The sequence below is a fragment of the Eumetopias jubatus genome, unplaced genomic scaffold (genome assembly GCF_037043125.1).
Source record: "Eumetopias jubatus isolate StellerSeaLion01/CBP00866 unplaced genomic scaffold, mEumJub1_p1.0 scaffold_1, whole genome shotgun sequence".
NCBI classification, from domain to species: domain Eukaryota; kingdom Metazoa; phylum Chordata; class Mammalia; order Carnivora; family Otariidae; genus Eumetopias; species Eumetopias jubatus.
In genome coordinates, this window is record NW_028274807.1 from 212419370 (window position 1) to 212441840 (window position 22471).

The following is a 22471-nucleotide window of genomic DNA, read 5'->3' on the forward strand; positions in this document are numbered from 1 at the left end:
CTTTGGCTCTTGGTTTCCAGAAATACCCCTTCATGTGATTTCTCAGTTTTCTATTTATGTTGTTAGTCTTTTTCTTATCAATGTATAGAAATCCTTTCTATATGAAGGTACTAACGCTTCACAGACAACTAATTGAGCTTTACTTATTGGTTTTGTTTATAACACCTCCCTCCTACATTTGTGTTAGTTTATATATATTCAGATATTTCTGTCTTGTCATTCATGCCTTCTGAGTTTCCTCTCAGTTTAAAAAAAAAAAAGGAAACAAAAAAGAAAAGAAAAAAGCTTTTCAAACCAAAGTGTAAAAATTGCTGTGTGAATTCCTTCTACAATTTGTATTACTTTGGGGTGTTTTTTACATTTGCCCTTTAACGCATCTGGAAATTTTTTTCCTGCAGCACAGAAAATATTTCACTCAACCACATCTCTATCAAAAGTGAGAAAAGGAAAGGTAGACCTAACGGATACAGGTGTCCATCGCTAACTAAATCATGGCCCCGCCCTTGGGCGGTCCGCGTTGCATTCCCTGCCTGGTTTGGGGTTTTTTTTGGTCTCACCGCGGTCTTGGGTTGGCCAGAGGAGAAGCCCTGGTGAAGCACTGTCCTCTAGTGGCCACTTCAGTGTTAGCGGCTACCGTCTGAAGAAAGCCATCTTCTAAAGCTAAAAGCAGGATGGGTCCATTTCCTCTGGAGTTAGAACTCTCCAGCAGTATATACCCAAAGGGGTTCAAATGAGGTAGTCCAACAGACGTTTGCACACGCATGTTCATATCATCATTATTCACGATGGCCAAAGGTGGAAAACAACCTAAATGTCCATTGACAGATGAATGGATAAACAAAATGCGTCCATCCACACAATGCAATATAACTCAGCCTTAAAAAGGAAGGGCATTCTGACACCTGCTACATCACGGATGAACCTTGAGGGCATTACGCTCAGTGAAATAAGCCAGACATAAAAGGACAGAAATTGACTCCACTCAGAGGAGGTACCCAGACGGCAAATTCAGGGGCACAGGAAGTCCAATAGGAGACACCAGGGATGCGGGTGGGGAGTCAGTGTTTCATGGAGACAGAGTCTCACTTGCAGGGAGATGACAAAGTTCTGGAGAACTTGGATGGTGTGGATGATTGCACAACAGTGTGAATGTGCTTAATGACGCTGAGCTATGCGCTGAGAAACGGTTAGAAGAGCAAATGTTACGTTATGTACATTTTACCACCAAGGACAGCAGAAAAGGGTAGTTCGGGCAGAGGGGATCTCCCTGGAGGTGAGACAGGGGTACACAGCTGCGCGGTCAGTGTCCAGGAGGCCACTGGGGACCTCAGCGGTGGGAGGAGGGCAGTGAGCATGGAGTCCAGCGCAGAGGGCCAGGGAAGCCCGTACTGAGAGCAGGGAGAGGATTCTCGAGATCAGACCATGAGAGAGAGCAGGATAGGGAGCCAGGGATGGGGAGAGGCCTGAGAGAATTTAAATTCCAGCAGGGGAGCCCAGAAGAAGAGGCAGAGAGAAAGGGAGGTGGGGAGAGACAGGGACAGAGAGAGCCTCTCCTGCCCGGTCAAGGACTCTAAACTCACTCTCCGTCCCGGCACCAGCCAGTGATGGCATCTGGGTGGGTCTCTGGGGCTTGGCACCCTCTGAGCCACCCTGTTTCCACCTCTGCCCCTTCATTCCCATCTTAACCCCCCCTCACCCCGATGACGCCCTTCGATCATGCTTCCAGTCTGGGCCCCAAGGGCCTGCAGGTCCGAGCACCGCCAGCCTCACTTTCTAGGACTGTCCCCCTCCAAGCCTCACTCCCGCCACGCTGGCGTTCCCCAAACACACCAAGCTCAGTCCTGCCCCCTAGCCTTTGCCCCTGCAGTTCCTGCCGCACGGAATGTCCCAGATCTTCATTTACACACCTGGCTCTTTCTGGGCCTTCCCTGGCACCACCCCCCACCCCGCCGCCCCGCGAATGCAGCCTCCACCCTGACACGCTTTCTGTCACATCACAAGGGTTGCTTCCTTTCACGGCAATTAATTACAGGGTGGGTCTGTTTCCTGCCTCACAGCTTGCCTCCCCCTCTCCAGAGCAGGCGGTTATGTTCACCATAATCCCCTGCCCACAAAAAGACCCAGCATACAGTAGGCGCTCGATAAATGTGTGTTGCATTCAGTAGAGGTCACAGAATGGGTTGTCCATGTGAATCTCTGTGCTTCCCTGTCTCCTTGTGTCCTACGTGTGTCTTGTGTCTGTATGTTTCCGCGGGCACTGATCTGTGGTGTTTGCCGGTTCCCACGGTGTCAGTGTCTCTCACTGTGGCCCATTTCCAGGTACCAGCATGATGTCACCGACCTCGGGGCTGGGAAGAGATGCACAGGAGCACCCCACTGTCCAGTATTGCCCCCAAATGGATTCAGTAGTCGTAAATAACCTTGAGAGCACAGATAAGAGAAAAATGAAGCAAAATCATTGGGAGGGTTGAATTTAATTTTATTACAGTAAAACATACGTGACATAAAATTTACCACTTTAACCATTTCTTTTTTTTTAAGATTTTATTTATTTATTTGACAGTGAGAGACACAACAAGGGGGAACACAAGCAGGGGGAGCGGGAGAGGGAGAAGCAGGCTTCCCACCAAGCAGGGAGCCCGATACGGGGCTTGATCCCAGGACCCTGGGATCATGACCTGAGCTGAAGGCAGATGCTTAACTACTGAGCCACCCAGGCGCCCCCCACTTCAACCATTTCTAAGCATATAGTTCAGTGGCATTAAGTACGTGGTGTTGGATTTAAGGGGCTATTACTTTCGTTCTTGACATGATTTATTTAAGTGTAAGTTTATATAATTGTTTTATGATGGCAGCATTTAACACCCAGCCTGCAAAACTCCTGATCCTATTACAATGGGCGCCGTGAGCCGGGACGAGCTGGCCTCCTGGTGTGTGCTCCCAAGTGCCCGTGTGGTTCCACGTGTCCCCATTCGTAATGTCGCAGGCACACCCCTGTGCGTGTGTATCCGCCTGTCTCTGAGCATAAAGGAGCCTGGGTGGGCCCCGCGTGCACCCGAGGGTCTCTGCGGGTGCACCACTCTGCGCACCCCCACACCTACCTGGACCCACAGGTATCCACGTACCCGTATGGCAGGGGACCCGTGCCTCTGTGCAGGAACCACGTGCCTGAGTACCCACTCCATTGACGTGCTGGAGCCATGTCTGAGTGTTTCCTCCTAACTCCATGCTCAAGGGCATCGGATTGGCTTTGCAATCAGCTATGTGGGACTGTTTACACCACGGGAGTCAGCAAATGTTACATATCAGGGATTTTTTTTTTTTTTTTTTTGTCAGAGAGGTGGTTGTGGAACATTGACGGCAACACCGTGGGGACCCATGTGTGTACCCTCACACACGCTGGTGCGGGTTCCTGGGGGTCTGAGTGCCTGCGCCTCTGCCGATACACACGGCTTGTGTCTCGTGCATCTCTGTGCACCCGTGTACATGGGTGAGGCCCTGGCACCCCGTTCCTCTTCAGCAGTCGGTTCCACAGGAAGCCGCTGGGGTGGGGGCAAGGGTGCTGAGGCTCCCCGCCCCATTCCCCACCCCACCTCTCAGGACACCCGCGCGCACAGGTCTGAGCAGTGGGTGAGGTTCCCGGCTTCTGGAACCCGACCTGGGCTGTGTCCTCAGGCCCCTGCCTGGGCCCACAGCTGGGGTTGACAGAGGCACCAAGCAGGTGGGCAGGCAGTTGAGGAAGAGGAAGCTGGGGCAGAGTTGGGTCACCCTGCGGTTCCCCGGGGGCCCCGACCCGCTGGTGCTCCCCCCGGGCCTCCTGGAAGCTGTGGGTCTTGGGGACCGTAGGAGCTGGTGGCCGGGCCGGGTACCCACAGCAGCGAGGACAAGCCTCCCTCTGGTGAGTGACCATCACGGGGGCGTGGGGGACAGAGGGACCAACAGAGACAGAGTGGCAGTGGGGCGGGGGGGTGAGGGAGTCCAGAGGGCAGCAGATAGACCACCCACAGTTTCTCTCCACCTGGCGGCCAGCCTGCTTCCTGAGGGGGCGGGGAAGGCTCTTTGACCCCGGGTTTGCTCTGCAGAGGTCTGCAGGCCCCAGAGGTCACCCCAGGGGGCTGGGGTCTGTGACACGTGCAGCCCATAAGACAGGAAGATGGGGTCCCTTGTAGCCAAAGCCTGCATAGGGGACCCAGCTAGGGGGTGAATGGAGTGCTCCCTGTGCAGAGTCACCAGGCAGGCTTTGTAAACTGGACCCCGGAGCCCGCCCCCGCCCCGGGCCTTCCTGAAGCAGAATCTGAAGATTGGGGCTCAGGTGTCTGACTTTCAAAACAAACACTGCTTCCTAAGGTTGATGTCTGAGCCAGTCCCGAGGAAGGTGCACCCGAATCTTCCGAGGTCAGCTGAGGAAGAGGAGGACCCTCCTCCTGGGCCGCCCTCCAGGTCGAGTTCTGGCCACTAGGGAGGCGCCCCCTGGCTCCCACCAAGGCCCACCTTGGGGAGCCTCACACCCGCCTGCCTGGGGTGGGGCGAAGGGGGCGGAAGGCTGTGGTTTGTGCAGGGCACACCCAGGCCTGCTTCCTCCCAGCCCCAGGGCCACACAGCTTGTAGGTGGCTTCATGTCCCGGAGGGTCTGGCAGGCTGGGAGCAGCCGGGAGGGGGGGCAACTGGGAGGGAAGAGCTGGGGCCAGGGAGAGCGGAGCTGGTGAGCATGGAGCATGTGGGGAAAGCCTCGAATGCCACACTCAGGGGGCTGATTCTCCAGTGTTCCTCTGGCCCAGTCACCTGCGGGGAGGGCCCAGGGAGGGCTGACCCACTCTCGGCCCCCTGTGAGTTTTCTAGCCTCCGCTACGAGCCCCTCTGGGAGGGCTTCCTGGCAGAAGCAAGCTTTTCACGGGAATGTCAGCTGCACACAAACATCAGTGTGTCTGTTCTGGGCTGTTCTCCCCATGTCCCCTCAGGCCCCCAGCGCCTGGCGCAGGGCTGGACATGGGCCGGTGCTCGTTACTTTTGCTGCAGATGACGGCAGGGTTGTGTCGGCCAGGTGCGGGTTCAGATCCTGGTTCCCCTGCCTCCGTGTGGCCACGGGCAAGGCACTTCACTACTCTGGCCCTGTTTGCTCCTCTGTGAAAGGGCTGTCCCGGGCCTTGCAGGTGACATCTTAACACGGTGCCTGGCCCACCCCAGGAGCTCGGAAAACACAGTCAGCCTGCCCGACCCCATAGACCATCCCCGTCCCAAAGCCTTGCTTCAGCAGCCACAGAAGCTCTCACAGCTGCCCTCCACGCAGAGGTCCGGGACCTCCAAGAGCCGTCCTGGCCCACCCAGGGACAGGCGTGTGGCGGGAGGTGAGGAATTAAAGCCTGGAGCGCAGCAGAGGGCCGGTGCTGTTAAATCTCCACGCGCGCTTCTATGTAGGAGTCTGGCCGTTTGTGTATGATTGTGTGTGCGCGTGCGCGTGTCCGAGCGTGCGCGTGTGTCCGTGTGCGCGCGCGCTTGCGCATGCACGCTTCCAGGTGTGAACGTGCATCTGACTAGTGTGTGCACGTCTGCGGCTGCCTTTGTGTGCTGGATTGTGTTGGGTGCTGCTGTTTACAGCGTGGGTGTTTTTATGTCTTTCTGTTAGTGACAGATTGGGGGTCACCTACTGGGGAGGTGCAGATGGGGCCGTCAGGGCCGGGAAGGGGGGCATGAAATGGCCAAGGACGGAGTTCAAAGGTCAGACAGAGAAAGAAAGAAGGGCCAAGCAAGGCAGGAAGGGAGACCGAGGACGGTGCAGGAAGGAAAGTCTGTGGCATCATGGGGGGGCGGGGGTGCAAGAAATAAAGGGGTCAGAGGCGTCCAGCAAAGGTGAGGCAGAAAATGTCCATTGGATTTAGGCCCTAGAGAGAGCAAGAAGGCTGGAGGGGATTGAAATAAGATTACAGGGGCTGTGGGATCCATTGGGTGAGTAGGCAAAGGTGGGCCAGCAGATAACCCTTCTGGAAGGGTCGCTGAAGGCCGAAGAGTGACAGCCCGCTCCTCTGAGGCGGCGACGGTGGGCCAGGACGCAAGGAAGAAGAAGCCCTTGACCCTCTCACCAGTGACAGCGGTTTGGGGCTGGGAGGTCAAAGGATTTGGGGAGCAGAGGAGGCGGTCAGCAGAGAACAAAGCCATTTCTCAGCACAGGGAGTGAGGATGCAGTCGGGAGGCTCGGCCACCAGGGGGCAGCCCTGGCATGGCCACGCGCTGACCGGCGCCCGCCCACCCACCCCATGCGCCCGACTCACACGCACACAACCGTGCGGACGTGCAGAAATCCGGGCAGGCCCCCAAACCCCTCACAGATATCAGACACAGATCTCCCCACGTCCCGGGTGAGCCGTGTAGACCCAACCCCACGACACCAACGGGCATTCAGACACACATAGGATGGCAGATATTTTTTTAAAACGCCCAGATAACAATATTCAGCTATAAAGAGGAAGGAAATCCTGCCATTTGTGACAACATAGATGGACTTTGAGGGCATTCAGCTACGTGAAATAAGTCAGACAGAGAGAGACAAATACTGTGTGATCTCACTTAAATGTGGAATCTAGGGTGGGAGGGATGGGGTGGCTGGGTGATGGACATTGGGGAGGGTATGCGCTACGGTGAGCGCTGTGAATTGTGTAAGACTCATGAATCACAGACCTGCACCCCTGAAACAAATACATTATATGTTAATTTAAAAATGTGGAATCTAAAAACAGCAACCAAACTCATGGATAAAGAGATCGGATTTGTGGTTTCCAGAAGCAGGGGGTCGGGGAGGAAGGAGAACTGGAGGAAGGGGACCAAAAGGGACAAACTTCCAGTTACAAGATAAATAAGCCCTGGGGATGTGACACACAGCATGGTGGCTAGTGTTAACTCCGCGGTGTGGTATATGGGAAAAGTTGCTAAGAGAGTAGATCCTAAGAGTTCTCATCACAAGGAAAAAGACTTTTTTTCTTTTTTTTCTGGATAAATCTTTTTTTTCCGTGTCTATAAGAGGTGGTGGGTGTTAAGTAAGCTTGTTGTGCCAATCATTTCGCAGTATAGGTTAGTCAGGTCGTGTTGTATGCCTTAAATTTATATAGTGCTGTGTGTTCATTCTACCTCAATAAAACGGGGGGGACCACCTAGATGTTCATATTCACCCCCACATAGACAAGGTGACACTCAAGATTTGCACTCAAACACACACTCACAGACATGAAAATACACACTCTACGTGCAAACTCACAAACCCAAAAAATCACAAACAATGGCACACACACACACACACACACTCGGACATTCAGGCACATGCAGGCTCACCTCAGGACCCGGTCTAGACTTGCTTCCTGAGGACCCCAGTGTCACCACCACTCACACTGCCATCTTCAGCTCTTCCTGGGAATGTCTTATCTGGCCAGGGTGAGAAGCTTACGGGTCAGGGAAAGGGGAAGGGCGTGGGTCGTACTAAGGGCTTGACTTCCCCCCAGCCTGGAGTCCCTGGGCCCCCCAGCCAGAAACCCCAGCCCCCCTGCCCTAGCCCGAGGCTCCCATCAGCTGATGCATCTGGCAGCCCCTGGTGGCTGTCTCCGCCCCTCTTGCTGGCAGCCCCATCTTGGCAGGGATTCCCAGCCAAACTCCTGCTTCAACCCCTGCTGTTCACCCACATTCTCGCACGCGTGGGACCCCATGGCTAACTCGGCACTCCACCACTCCTGGCCAGCCCTCTCCAAGCTGTGGCTGAAGCAGTGGGCCTTCAAGAGAGGTAAGGGGGCAGGCCGTGACCAGCAGGCAGGGCTCCCTTGGCAGCCTGGAGGCTTTTCTTGGCCTGGGGCACAGACTCTGCCTGATCCAGCCCCGAATTCCACGATCCCCAGCTCCCCCAGCCCCCACAGAACATCACAGACTTCTGGGGTCCCATCTCCCCAGGCTCAGCCAGGATCTTGTCTCAGGAGATAAATTTTCGGAAAGAGAAATCCCTCCGGGCAGCCTGATGACTTCCTGGGGGTTCTTAATGGCTGTTTGCTCCTGGATAGCTGCAGCACAGAGGCTCAGGGAAGCAACAAAAAGGAGGAGGTTGGAGACTCCCAGGGGTTCTGGTAGATGCCTCCCTCAAACACACACACATTGTCTGGTGGCAACCCCCTCCCAGGTCCTGGGGTCTCAGTTTACCTCTATGGGGGCTGGAGAGGCCCTTGTAGTACACCCCCCAAGGTGTGGGTGAATTGCTTTGGCAAAAAGACGCTTCTCCTTAAATCTCGAGGTGAGTTTACCCTGGAAGATAACCAGACAGTGTCCGGGGCCACGGGACATGGAGCCTCCTGGACGTCCTTGCCCCTCTGTGCCTCCCACCTTTGCACAACCCTCCCCCACCCCATCAGGCCAGCCCATGTTCAGCCTCAAAGAGTCCTAGCCACTGCCACCTGCATGAGTCAAGTACTGGTTCAGGGTGGCAGTGAGTGTTCGTGAAAAGGGGAGGCCAGTAAAAACATTCCTTAGCTCATGCTCGCCACGGACTCTGCGGGCCGAATGTGTAACCAGGCACCCTGCTTGGGTCAGGAAGGAGATGGGAGTATCAGAGGACCCGGAGGCAGGGGTTGGGGAGAAAAAGGGTGGCCTGCTGCCAGGGCTTGAACCTTCGTGATGTCGAGAGAGGTTGAGTGACAGCAAGCACATGCTGGAGGAACCAGGATTTGAAAACAGTTCTGTTCCAAGGCTACCTTTGTGGTGTGTTCTGGCCGGTAAACAGAGCTGCTGGTGTGGGCGGCTGGAGGGCCTGGGGAGGGCTTTTAAATCCACCAGTGGATGGCAATACCAGAGAACTAGTGCACCAGCCAAGGACCACCAAAGTGCCTGTCTCCGACCCAGATCCTTACAAAGTTCCGCCCACTCCTGGCCTCCCTGCCCACCCCATCTTCCGGCCCAGACCGACTGAGACTGATTCACAGGCTGGCAAGTCAGGGAGTGAGCTGAAGGAACCAGCAGTGACTCTTACACCCTTTTGTGGCTGGTGCTGCAGGGGCTGATGGTGGAAGAGGCTGCCTGGGACCTAAATCCGGGCTCCTTAGAGTGAAGCATGGTGTTGGGGAGCAAAGTCTTTCCTAATAACGTCCTTCCAGTCTTTAGCCCTGGGGGGTGGGGAAACACATAGGAAGAGGGCGTTTTGTGCCCCTCTTAAGCTCTGTAACTGGCCATCTGGGCACCTAACGGGACTTCCTGGGAAAATGATGGGGTTGGATCTGGGGAAGCAAACAAGGCTAAGGAGTGGGTGGTTGGGACCTGCAGTGAGGTTCCCTCACTGAATGCATAAGGAGGGCATTCTGTCTTAACTTGGTTTCCTTCTTGCCTGCGTTCTCTGACTCTGTTCTGCCCCTCCTTCCATCTACATGTCTTCTCCCTCATCCCCTCAGAGTGCATTCTCCTGAATTTAATGCCTCACTGCCTCTAAACACTGCCACACCACCTATCCCAACTATCTATCCATCCATCAATGCATGCATGCATTCATCCTTCCATCCATTCATCCATCCACCATTCATCCATCTAATCATCTATCCTTCCAACCATCCACCCATCTAACCATCTGTGCATCCATCCATCCAAATAGCCAGCCAGCCAAGTATCCATTCATTCATCCATCCCAAGCATCCATCCATCCATCCATTTATATAAGCATCTACCCATCTAACCATCCATCCAACCATCCACCTATTCATTCATCCAACCATCCACCCATTCATTCATCCAACCATCCAGCCAGACAACTATCCATTCATCCAGCCAGCCAGCCAATTAGCCAACTATCTAACCACCCATCCATCTATCCATCTACCCAACAATATATTCACTCATTCATCCAACCATCCACTCATCCATCCATCCAATCATTTATTCACCCACCCACCCATTCATCAGCTTACCACAGGATAGCCTGGTGGTTATAAACCCCTGCTTTGGAGTTGGAAACACCTGGGTTCACAACCCAAGTCTTCCTCTTAACAGTATGGTATGACCTTGGGCAAGTCTCTAAGCCTCAGTTTCTTCTTTTGTAAACAGTGGGGACTTGGGGGTTGTTTTAAGGGTAGAAGAATGCAAAGTACATGACAGACTTAACACTAGGCAAAGCATATAGGAACAGATCAATATACATAAGATTTTACTACTTGGGGCTTGGGGATGTAAAAGTGGCACAGACATAGTATCTGCCCTCATGGACCTCGTGGTCTGGAGCAGGGGTCAACAAGCTTTTCTGTAAAGGGCCAGAAAGTAAATATTTTCAGCTTTTTGGGTCACATATCCCTGAAGCAATTACTAAACTCTGCTGTTATCGCATGAAAGCTGTCATAGATAATATGTACACAAATGGGAATGACTTGTGCCAATAAAACTTTATTTATAAAATCAGATGTTGAGCCAGATTTGGCCCATGGGACCCCTGGTCTAGAAGGGAACGAGTAAACCAATCACACTGCAACAAGGGGGTTGAAATTGTGGTTGACGATTGTTTGTGGGGGGAAAACCCCAACGAGAATTGTGGTTGCGTAGGGAGAGAAACAGTGGGGGCTGAAATTCAGACAGTGGCAGAGGAAAGAAGAAGAGAGGATGGAGTGGAAAAATGTCTGGGAGGTCACATTGACAGGGCTTGGTGTCCTGAGGGGTAGTGAGGAGGTAAGACTGGTCTCCAGGTTTCTGGCCAGGTCACTGGGAAGATAGTGCATTCACACTGCTGTAGGGACGTAAGATGAGGAGAGAAAACAATGAGTTTGGTCCTGACAGCTTGAGGTTGGGGTATGGGTGGGAATACTAGGCAGCAGTGACCAGAGGCCACTGGAGACAATGCCTGGAGCCTGGGGGGAGAGAATCTTCCACCAAAACCAGAGTTCATTGTGCAACATCAGAGTCAGAGGTCACTCTGAGAGCAGCGTCAGGGTTCAGCTTGTGGCACTAGGATGGGAACTCAGTCTATGATACCAGGATCAGGACTCAGTCTATGATATTAGGATTGGGGCTCAGTCCATGACACCAGGATGGGGCTCAGTCTATGATATTGGAATTGGAGCTCAGTCTATGACACCAAGACAGGGCTCAGTCTATGACATTGGGATTGGAGCTCAGTCCATGACACCAGGACGGGGCTCAGTCTATGACATTGGGATTGGAGCTCAGTCCATGACACCAGGACGGGGCTCAGTCTATGACATTGGGATTGGAGCTCAGTCCATGACACCAGGACGGGGCTCAGTCTATGACATTGGGATTGGAGCTCAGTCCATGACACCAGGACGGGGCTCAGTCTATGACATTGGGATTGGAGCTCAGTCCATGACACCAGGACGGGGCTCAGTCTATGACATTGGGATTGGAGCTCAGTCCATGACCCCAGGATGGGGCTCAGTCTATGACACCTGGATCAAAGTTCAATCTATGACCCTGGCCATCAGGGTTTATAGTTGGTGATACAAAGATTGGGGTTCAGCATGGGATACCAGGATGAGAGTTGAGACTGTCATCAAAGTCAAGCCCAGCCAGTTCTTGGGTCAGAAGCTTCCATAGAAAGATTAAACTCATCCCTGGCCTTTCACGTTCAGCCTGCGATCCCAGACCCACAGGGTCTGCAGATGCAAGGTCTGAGGTTCTGCCTTTGGCCTCTACAGGCTCTTGCGGCCTCAGGCCTCCGTGAGGTCCCTGCCCAGTGAAGCAGGCAGACCCTTCAGTCTTTCCTGAGGCCCCCGGGGTGCTTGGCCAAGGGATGGGACTGACCCTGGGACCAGCTCCTCTTCCTCCCCGGCTCGCATCAGCCTCCCAGACCCACCCCCACATCTGGTTTTTCTCCTTCACAGCCTGCTTGTTTTGTTCAGACATTTCTCTGAGTCATAGCTGCCGCCTTGGCTTCAGGGTGGGGAAGACGGGAGATACAAGGCTTAAATGAGGTACAGCAGAGCAGAGCCCCTCAGTCGGCCTGAGAGGGGAGCTGGGAGAGCAGGGATGGTGGAAACAATGACGTTCTCACACACTGTGGCCGGCCCAGACATCAAAGGCTCATCTACCTCAAAGGAAATGGAGCTGCAGCTCATAAGCACCCACACAACCAAAATTCTGCAAGGGGCCCCAGCGATTTTTTTGGCAACAATTTCATTGAGATACAATTCACACACCCTACAATTCACCTGTTTAATGGGTACAATTCAATGACTTCTAGTACATTTGCAAGGTTATGCAACCATCACCACAATCCATTTTAGAATATTTTCATCACCCCAGTAGAAATTCGTATCTTCTACCTGTCACTCCACAACCCCCCATCCCCCCCAACAGCCTTAGGCAACCACGACTTTGCTTTCTGTATCTATAGATTCACCTATTTCAGACATTTTCTATAAATGGACTCGCATAGCATGTGGTCTTTGTCACTGGCTGCTTATAATGTCTTCAAGGTCGATTCCCCCACCGTATAGCAGGTGTCAGAACTTTATTCCTTTTCAGTGGCTGAATACTATTCCACTGTACGCCTACACCACACCTTGTGTGTCTATTCATCCGTTGGTGGATATCTAGGTTGTTTCCACCTTCTGACTATTATAAATAATGCTGCTCATAAGCAGTCACGTATAGGGTTTTGGGTGGACGTACGTTTTTATTTCCCGCGGGGATATACCTGGGCATGGGATGGCGGGGTCACTAGATAGCTCTATGATTTTCTTTTTTAAGGGGCTGCCACACAGTTTTCCGGTGTCCTGGTATTTTTGCACACGTGCATGTGCCCACCTAACCCCTTTGCACTCATTTATTCATGAAACGTGTTTATTTCTGCCTCGGCCGTTTCCTGCTGTCCTGGTTCAGAAGCCCTCGCAATTTTGTATTCATAATTTCGTCTTCTTTCCTAAAAGAAGGCTCCTCCAGACTGTGTATGTTTCAGGGTCCCAAAACTTGGAGCAGTGTTTGCAGGTCTGCAGCCAGGAAAAGAGGGGGGTGTGAGTAGACAGCCCCGTTGGAATAGAGGGACATCATCGGCCTTCCCCTCTGCTAGACCCTTTGAAGAATGAATGGGGGGTGTTGCTCATAATCACCCTGGCTCAGCATTAAGTAGGACTGTCCCCAGCAAACCAGGATATGGGGTCACCCAGCCATAGGGGACCCAATCTACCTACCTAACTCAGCACTTTCCCAAAGTATCCGACACCCCACTCTCCCACCCCAACTCAGCCCCACCTGAGGCCACCATTGCTCTTATTTAGAACGCGCCGGTCTGGTCAGTCCTTCCATGCATGCCCCCTCCACCGTTCTCTTCTCCTCCAGGCACTCTCCTGTCGCCTCCCCGGTTTCAGCAGAGCCTGGGTTGAGGGGGGATGGAGGAGCGAAGTCCAAACAACAAGGCAATGCAATGAAATGAAACGTACATTAAAGAGGCACCATATAAGTGGGGGGCGGGCAGAGATTTCTGGAAGGAATACGGTGAGGCCTGCAGGCAGGCAGCCTCAGAGCAGGAATGGAGGGGGAGGGTCTCATGCAGCAGGCCCTGCGGGAGCAGAGACAAGACACAGAAGGAATATCCTGGTGGGTATCGGGGGCCAGGCCAAGAGTCTCCATATCCTTCCTGCAGGCAATGAGGAGCCTCCGCGGGGATTTGAATAGGCAAGGGGGACCTCTCCTGCTGCAGTGTAAGGGGCAGGAAGAGAGAAAAGGGGGCACCCACTCCTCCCACAGCAGGCGGCTCAGTCCAACACCAGATATCAAGCCAGGGCACCCTCCTGACCTAGAGAGCAAGCAAGGTGGCCAAGACCGGCCAAGGACCACACATGCTGGGCCCCTTCACCTTCCCCAAAGCTCTAAAAGGCATCGTCACACCCACCTTCCAGGTGAGGAAACTGACCTTCAAGGTGTCTTCCCCAAAGGGGGGGCAACCATTAACGACAGGTCCGGGCAAGGACACAATCTGCTTGACCCTAAAGCCCCGGTTTTCTCCTCTATCCCGTGGCACCCAGAGGTCCCTAAACTCCAAATACAACATTGGGGCAGAGGTGCCTGAAGTCCCACCATTAGAGACCCTACAAATGTGGGCACTGGGCACTTGCATTTGATCTTAAGGACCCATTCTATTGAATGAGGGCTTTTTTTGCCAGAGCAAGCATGACAAACCGGCGTCATCTTAGGAGCCCACTCTGATTAACTTCATCTTAGGAGCCCACTCTGATTAACTCAAGATAGCTGCTGGAAATGGTGCCCTGGGGCAGTGCGGGGTGGGGGGGATCCTAAAGGAATAAATGATCAGCAGGAAAAGAACCTCATGATTGAATACATATGTCCACCAGAGGCACAGGATGGGGAGGTGACAGCATGTAGGCGGGCTTAAAAGTCATGGAGACCATCTTCCTCCACCACCCCACCTTACAGATGAGAAGACTGAGCTCCAGCAGAGCAGCAGCAGATGCAGAACTCAGACTCCCACTCCTTAGCCCTTCCGCCTTGGCCCTGATGCCTGGTCTCTCCTTTCTGCACAGGTTCTGAGCCCAAGCCATGCGTCCAGCCCTTTGACTCTGGAGCTGCAGCTTCAGGCACTGAGAGCAGCGACGGAGCCTGGAGGTCCGAGCACCCAGACTTCCCCACCATGGAGGATGAGCAGGCAGGTGTCTGATGGCTGAGACAGGCCAGAGCTGATGACACCAGTGGCAGCAAGTACACTTTGTAAAACACGTGCACTTTACCAGGCACATTTGTGCACGTTAGTTCAGAGAACACCCGTTAAAACTTGGCCGAGTAGTTATGATTCCATTTTATAGATGAGGAGACTGGAATCCTTCCTGGAACAAGGGGAGGGAGGGAGGGTGGGAGGGGAGGAGGGAGTAGTAAGTAGAAGGCCGCTGGATGGATGGATGGATGGATGGATGGATGGATGGATGGACGGATGGGAGGAAGGAAAGAAGCTTAGACGGGTGCGTGGACGGAGGAAACACGAAGCAGCTTCCACAGGAGCTCCCAGCTAGGGCAGCCCTGCAGAGTGGTCTCAAGTCAGGCTAAGAGGGGCGAACCATTAGGTCCCCACATCGATCAGCGGTGGCATGTGGGCTGCCCAGGAAGGGGCATGCCTTCCTGGAAGGGGTCTGACAGCGGACAGCCATCTGCGGACAGCCCCCCTCCCCGCATCTGGGACAGCATGTCTTCACGGGAGGGGGTTCTGGGTGGCGTTTTGCACCGCCCCCCACACTAAGGAAGGAGGGCCTGTGACAGTTAAAGCCTGTAGGGCATCCTGTGGACCCACCCCGTCATGTTGTAGAAGAGGATCCTAGGGCCCAGCAGGCAGGACCTGGCCCCAAGTGTCAGTGAGGATCCGGGGTGCACGAGGGTAAGACCAGGACTCAGGTTTAGTTCTGGGCTCTGGGCCTTTCAGAGAAAACCGGAGGCTGCAGGCCGTGGGCAGATGAGGTGGTGATGCGGGAACGGTGCCCCGGGGGAGGCAGGGCGCCCTGGGAGGATGCGGCCAGACTCTATCCCCCGCCTCCACCCAGTGAAGCCCTCCACAACTCCTATTTGTTCCTCGAGGCTTCGTTGGCTGTCACCTCCTCCAGGAAGACCCCCTGGTTGGCTTGCTTGCTTGCTTGCTTGCTTGCTTTTTCTTTCTTTCTTCCTTCTTCTTCTTTCTTTCTTTCTTACATTTAGTAGGACTTCTTCTTGAAAGTCTACTGTCTCCTAACTGGTAAGACGTAGATCTCTTCTTTTCTTTCTTTTTATTTTTTAAGTAGACTCCACGCCCAATGTGGTGTTTGAACTCATGACCCTGAGATTAAGAGTCCCATGCTCTACTGACTGAGCCAGCCAGGCACCCCAAGAGGTAGATCTTTTTTTTTTAAGTATATGAAACGTGACCAATGCGTGAAACTTGGCCGGTTCAAGGGATCTTTCATGTGTCATGCGGACGCTACTTTATGTGGTCGGAAATAGGTTTTTTGGGGGTTTTGTTGTGGCTCTGGAAGCTGTCTAAAGTTTGCCTAACTTTTCCTAATTGAGTTGTACTTAATAGGTTTTTTACCCCAATGATTACCCTGGGTGTAGTGCTTCAAAATAGAAGGGATTTTCTAAGTAAAATTCCAATCCAGAATTCCCGTCCCTCCAGACAGGGCCTGCTGGCCCCCCTCAGTTCTTTTCTTTAGCCTGCTTCCTGAAACATTCTATCATACTTGATTATGATGGCTGGATTAAACCATCACTCTTCCTGCACCTAGCTCCGGGAGGGCAGGGGACGGACTGTGTGACACAGCCCTCAGCTTCCTCAGAGGGAAAGCCCTGACCCTTGAACCAGAAAAACAGCAAGCGCCATCAGACCTGCTTCTACTGACCAAGGGCTTGCAAAGCGCACACATCATCTCGTTGTACTCACACAGCAAGGAATCCTACAAGAAGGCAGCTTTGCACCCATTTTTCAGAGGAGAAAACAGACCAAGAGAGGGTTTGGGACTTGCCTGAGGTCCCGCCGAGCTAATAAAAGTCATACCAGGGATGCAAACCCTGACTGAGGTTTCCCTACCATTTGAGCTGCTCAAGAATCAGCTGCCCTGTCATTTATTTGCTATTTTGTTCGATACCAACCTCCTTTCTTACCTGATGAAATGGAACCAGAGAAACAATATGCTCGAAGCTGCTTTGGCGTGCCATGGTTTGCTAATATACAATGAAATAAATAACTACTCACGTTTTTAAAAACCAGTTTATCCACGTACTGTCCAAATCTGCACCCAGTAAGCCCTTCTGCAGAGAGCATTCCTGGGACATCTCACCTCTGAGTCTGACTGGGAAGACGCCCACCCCCAAGGCTCCCCAGGGTCCATGCAGTGAGAGCCTGGATTTATTGCATCCTCTCTGGGGTGTCAGGACCAGTATACACTGTTTAGTCAGATGCCTGGAAAGGCCCCCATTGGGCCGGCTCCTGCCTTTTCTCACCCAGGCAATGTTGGAGGAAAGATTGGGGTTCCCAAGCCACGGATGAGGCTCCCCTCCCCCTGCGTCCCTCAGTGTACCTGCTGCCGGGAGCTAGGACGGCCTGTGCCCACAGCTGCCCACCACCCCTGCCACCCCCAGCCCTGGCCAAGTGCCCACTGCTGCCTCTGGTGAGGGAGGCCAGATGCAGGAGAGGGAGAAGGGGCCCAGCCCAGGCCAAGAGGCTGTCCTGACGTGTTTATATTTACAGAAGGATAAAAACCAGAGACACAAGGAAATCTTTCGGGCAGTGGGTCAATAGAGGGAGGTTGTCCAGGCACCAGGGATGGGACTGGAGTGACTTGGGGGAAAGGGGAGACCCACCAGGACGCTGCTGCCCAGGTCACAGGACGGGCAGGCGAGTCTGAGCCAGCCACGACCAGAGACGTGGGTATGCCCACAGAGACCGGAGAAGCGGGACCCTGGTATATAAAGGACAGAGGGAGGACACGGAGCCAGAGAAGGGGCAGCTGGGGAAGGTGGGAGGGACAAAGATCAATGGGGGCAAAGGAGAGATTCTAGAGAAAGGGAGGCTGTGCGAACAGCATGGAGCATGTTCCAGAAGTCAAGCCCAGAATCACCTCCCGCTCCAGCAATCCCCCTTCTGGACAGCTACGCACAAAAATTGAAAGCAGGGACTTGCGCAGTTCTCTGTACACCCACGTTCACCGCACGCTTCACAATAGCCAAACATGGAAGCAACCCGTGTCCATCACGGGATGAATGGGTGGGTACAAAGAAGGGGTAAACCTGTGGAGAGCTCCCAGCGGGTAAGACCGGAGGGAAAAGCCAGATCCTGCATAGCTCCTCTTTCCGGGTACTTTCGACTTTGAATTGGAAGCTTTTCCGCAAAACCCCCATGCCAAGCATTAGTAGGGGGTCTCCCTGTTCTCCCTCACCTGCTAAGGACTGGCCCTGCCTGGCCAAATGGTCCAGGGGTAGGGTTGCAAGACTGAGCAAACAAAACTACGGGACACCCAGTTAGATTTGAATGTCAAATAGTGCAATGTTTCGGGATATATTTATACTAAAAAAAATACTTGTTTATCTGAAATTCAAATTTAACTGGGTGTCCTGTATTTTATCTGGCAATCCTATCCTGGGGTATTTTTTTTTTAAGATTTTATTTATTTATTTGACAGAGAGAGAGAGAGAGAGCACAAGCAGGGAAAGTGGCAGGCGGAAAGAGAAACAGGCTCCCCGCTGAGCAGGGAGCCCGATGCGGGGCTCAATCCCAGGACCCTGGGATCAGGACCTGAGCCGAAGGCAGACGTTTAACTGACTGAGCCACCCAGGCGCCCCCTCCAAAGATTTTATTTATTTATTTGAAGGGGGGGGCGCCTGGGTGGCTCAGTCGTTAAGCATCTGCCTTCAGCTCAGGTCCTGATCCCGGGGTCCTGGGATCGAGCCCCTCATCGGGCTCCCTGCACCGCGGGAAGCCCGCTTCTCCCTCTCCCACTCCCCCTGCTTGTGTTCCTGCTCTCGCTGTCTCTCTGTCAAATAAATGAATAAAATCATTTAAAAAAAAAAAAAGAAAGGAAAGAAGAGAGAGAGCACCAGTAGGGGGAGGAACAGAGGGAGAGGTGCCCCTGGAGGACTTTTTAAAAAATCTCATTTATTAACATCACTACCAATCTTTTTATTTATTTACTTATTTATTTATTTTAAAGTAATCTTTACATCCAACATGGGGCTTGAACTCACTATCCCAAGATCAAGAGTCGCATGCTCAGGGCCCCTGGGTGGCTCAGTCGGTTAAGCATCCAACTCTTGGTTTCAGCTCAGTTCATGATCTCAGGGTCCTGGGATTGAGCCCTGCTTTTTGGCTCCATGCTCAGCAGGGAGTCTGTTTAAGATTCTCTCTCTCTCTCTCTCTCCCTCTGCCCCTTCCCCTGCACTCACGTGCTTTCTCTCTCTCTCTCTCTTTCTAAAATAAATAAATAAACCTTAAAAAAAAAAAAAGTCGCCTGCTCTACCAACTGAGCCAGCCAGGCACCCCTCCTGGGGGACTTCTGTAAAGTCCATGACGGGGGCCATGTCCCCTCAGTGGCCCCTTCAGGCCACCAACTGGGACAGTCCATTGAGGGCTGCCTGAGACCACAGAGATGCCTGGGGCTATGTCTCAGTACTGGCTTTGCAGGGAGCAATGGGAGAGGCCCACCCACCCTCCTACCCACCAAACCCTGTCTGAGGTCAGTCCTAACAAGGTCCTGGACAAGGAAAGTCCCTGGGCTGCAGATCGTGACAGCCCAGAGGAGGGACATCTTACCTACCCTTGAGGAGTCAGGAAAGCAGCCTGGAGGGCATGCCCAAGCTGGCTTTTGAAGGATGAATAGGAGTTCTCCGGGCCAAACTGTAGGTGGGCTGGGAGAAGAGGTTTTCCAAGGAGAAGAAAAGGCAAGTTCCCTGGCTGGGGGCGGGGGGGGAGGCAAATAGAATGATTTGGAGGGAGAGAGAGAAGAGAAAAGGAATAGAAGGAGAGAGTTGGGTGAGAAAGAGCATAGGGCTTGCGTCCAGACAGACCCGAGTTTGAGTCCGGCTCTGCCATTGGTTGGCCCTGATCCAGGGAGAGTCTTCCTCCCTGAGCCTGTCTTCTCGTCTGGAGAGTGTGATAACAGTGCCCCCTCGTGGTGGAGCTACTGTGGTACTAGGGATAAGGCCTGTTAGCGGCTTGAGGCTACGGAGGGGCCAGAAGCGGAGGCGGCAGACCCCGTAGCCTTTTGTGATGTGCCCCCTGGGCTTCTACCCGTCCAGGAGGGGAAGGTATTGGCTTAAGCGCTGGTGTTCCAGACTCCGGTAAGAGAGAGCAGGGCCAGGAATAGGGGACGGGAGCCGAGTGAGTGGTACAGCGCAGGGTCCGATACTGTCCTTTTTTAACATTTTGGTAACTCATTAATCACGGATCTCCTTGCATTACTCGACTTGAAAAAAGAAATGCTGAGCTAACGTAACTGCGCTGGGAGCCCCGACACCACGTGAAATTCTGCATTAGCGTCCAGGATAACTTAGGTCCATGCAAGCTGCATTCGAAGACCTTGAACAAGCCGGGTGAGGGGCTAGGGCCAAAGTCATTACGCCGCTTTCCTAAGCCCATCAGAGGGAACGTCAGCGAGTGAGGTGGCATCGGGGCTAGAAGCCCAGACGTCCGGCCCCTTTTTTGGGAATGAGGTCTTGAAGGCCCAGGTTCGACAGAGTGCTGGGGGGACTACCCCCATTCATCCCACCTGCCACGAGAATGGCGCTGAGCCCAGGTTGGACCGGAGGGGGATGGGCAGGGACTCGGTGCCGGGACCTCTGCTCTGCTGCCCTCGGCCAATGCCTTCTCCCCCCACACCGGCCTACAGGAGGATGGTATTCCAGGGCAGCTCAGCGACAGCACGGAGGACCTCAGCCTGGACTTGGGGGCTCTGCAGGGCAGCGAGTATCTCCAGGACCTGGGCCTTGGGGCCTTTTCCCACAGCCAGCCTGGGGGGGGCGGGGACAGTGGCCACCCCAGCGAAGAGGTCGGAGGAGCATCGACCTTCTGCAGCTCAGCAGAGACCCAGGGCCTGCCTCGGAGACGCAGCTGGGAGAGGTCGCGGAGCTGCTCCGGGAGCTGGCAGAGGTCAGCCCGTGCCACCAAGCGGTGCCTTCCCTACCTGCCTCCCTCAACACCCCCGCCCCAAGTCACCGCAAGTAGAAATCCAATCTGCCATGCAAAGACATGGACCTACCTGCAAATTCGCCGGCAAGGCTCCCCTGACGACCCCTCTGATGGAGGGAGAGCGAACACCCCTCCAGATTCTGACCACTCCTCCCCGCCCCAGAAGGATGGCCCCGCAGGTCCCCCCAGGCCCCTGGATGCTGGGGCCGGGGCCACCGCCAGGTGGAAGAGACGCACCAAAGACCTGCCTTCCTCATTTCTTCCACCAGGCTCAGCCTTGAGGCCTCGGCTGTGAAGGAGGGGCCCTGTCTCCCTCGGACACTGGCCAGCCTTACTCTGAACCTACCCGGAGAGGATCTGCAGGCCTGGACCCAAGAGTGTCTGTCTGGGGGTGGGACCCCAGCAGAGCACCCAGGCAAGGTGGGTGCAACCTCCAGCCACCCCTAACAGTGGTACAACTCTGGGCCCAGGGGCCAGCATGGCAGCTGGGAAGGAGCTCCTTACCTGTAGCTGGTAGGACTTACCTGTCACAGCGGGGCTGTCCTTGGGTAGCCCAAGACTGGGGAGTCACCAAGTCCTGAGACTGCAGCCCAAGCCTGAGGGTTCTTCATTGGAGTGGGGTCCACAGTAGGGACCCTCGTTTACAAGTGCAACCCATGATCTGGGAGGCAGAGGAGATGGTCTCTGCATCTTTGCAGCTAGAAGGAAGCCCCGCCTGTGACTGGTAGATCTTGTCTCAGGTCTGGGATTCCAGCCTCAGGGCTGTAGCCTGTGGCTGGGGCATCTTTGCCCTGGACCATGACCTGGGGAGAAACCCCTGATGGGCTGGAATCTGGAGCTCAGAGTTTTGAGGCTCCAGCCCACAGCTGCCGCTATGGAGATCCATCCCCGTGCCCTGTGGCTGAGGGGTGCCCCTACCTGCGGCTGGAGGCTGGAGGCTGTGGACCCTCCATCTGGGGAGCTTGCCTGCACCCTGAGCTGCCTCTCTGGCTTAGTGAGATGCTTATTCCCCGCAGGAATGTGACAGCCCTGAGAAAAGAGTAAGGTCACGGTCTGTTCCCGTGTCCTTCAATGAGATCAGCTCCCTGGAAATCTCTCCCGCTTTGGAGGTGCCCACTCCAGCTGTTCAAGGTAGCCCAGCCTGAGGGTTTCCCTCATTTAAACCAAGAAGGGTAGGGGGTTTCTGCTGGAGGGTTCCCTGGATGGAGCCCCAGACAAGCCTGAGAGAGGAAAGGACTACTGATGGGTGGGAGGGAGGCTTCGGGCCCCATGGGCAGGAACTGAGCAGAATTCCTGGGCTGGGGGGGGGGCAGGTGGAAGGGGAGAGGCATCCAGCACCTGCCCCTCCCCTCCCCTCCCCTCCCCCCCCCCCCCGGGCCTCCAGTCACGGTGGACTGCAGTCCCCTTGCTCCCCTGGGGCTCTTCTTCTGTCTCTACCTCTGTCCCCTACTTTAGCTCCCTCGTTATCTCTGAATCTCCGTCCTAAGAGCTTGTGTCTCCCTGCTGTCAGAGGGACCTGAAGTCTAAACCCAGATCTACCACTTTCTAGTAAGTCTCTGAGCCTTGCGGCTTTATAAGAATCAGCGGCGCCTGGGTGGCTCAGTCGGTTAAGCCTCCGACTCTTGATTTCCACTCAGGTCCTGATCTCAGGGTCGTGAGATGGAGCCCCATGTTGGCTCCGCGCTCAGCTGGGAGTCTGCTTGAGATTTTCTCTCTCTCTCTCCTTCTGTCCCTCCCCCCCCACTCTCTCTCTCTAAAATAAATAAAGAATAAAGAAAAAATATGGAACAATAAGTGTATCTCCTTAGGGCTACTTGGAGGGTCCACTGAGTGCACATGCGCAAAGCACTTGGCACATTGTCC

The 22471-nt window shown here is 54.1% G+C and overlaps 1 protein-coding gene across 3 annotated transcripts in view; it reads left to right on the top strand.

Moving 5' to 3' along the window:
- Positions 1 to 3577: 3577 nt before the first annotated feature.
- The window catches only part of ARHGEF18 (Rho/Rac guanine nucleotide exchange factor 18), a 78746-nt gene continuing 59852 nt past the window's right edge, over positions 3578 to 22471 (top strand). For all 3 annotated transcript variants that reach the window (XR_003607527.2, XM_028093139.2, XM_028093140.2), the window contains exons 1-5: positions 3578 to 3898; positions 14496 to 14617; positions 20310 to 20569; positions 20878 to 21028; positions 21625 to 21739. Coding sequence is in view for 2 of the 3 variants with exons in the window: in XM_028093139.2 (XP_027948940.2) it covers positions 14603 to 14617; positions 20310 to 20569; positions 20878 to 21028; positions 21625 to 21739 (541 nt within the window). In the remaining variant the exon portion in view is untranslated. The remainder of the gene's footprint in view (positions 3899 to 14495; positions 14618 to 20309; positions 20570 to 20877; positions 21029 to 21624; positions 21740 to 22471) is intronic.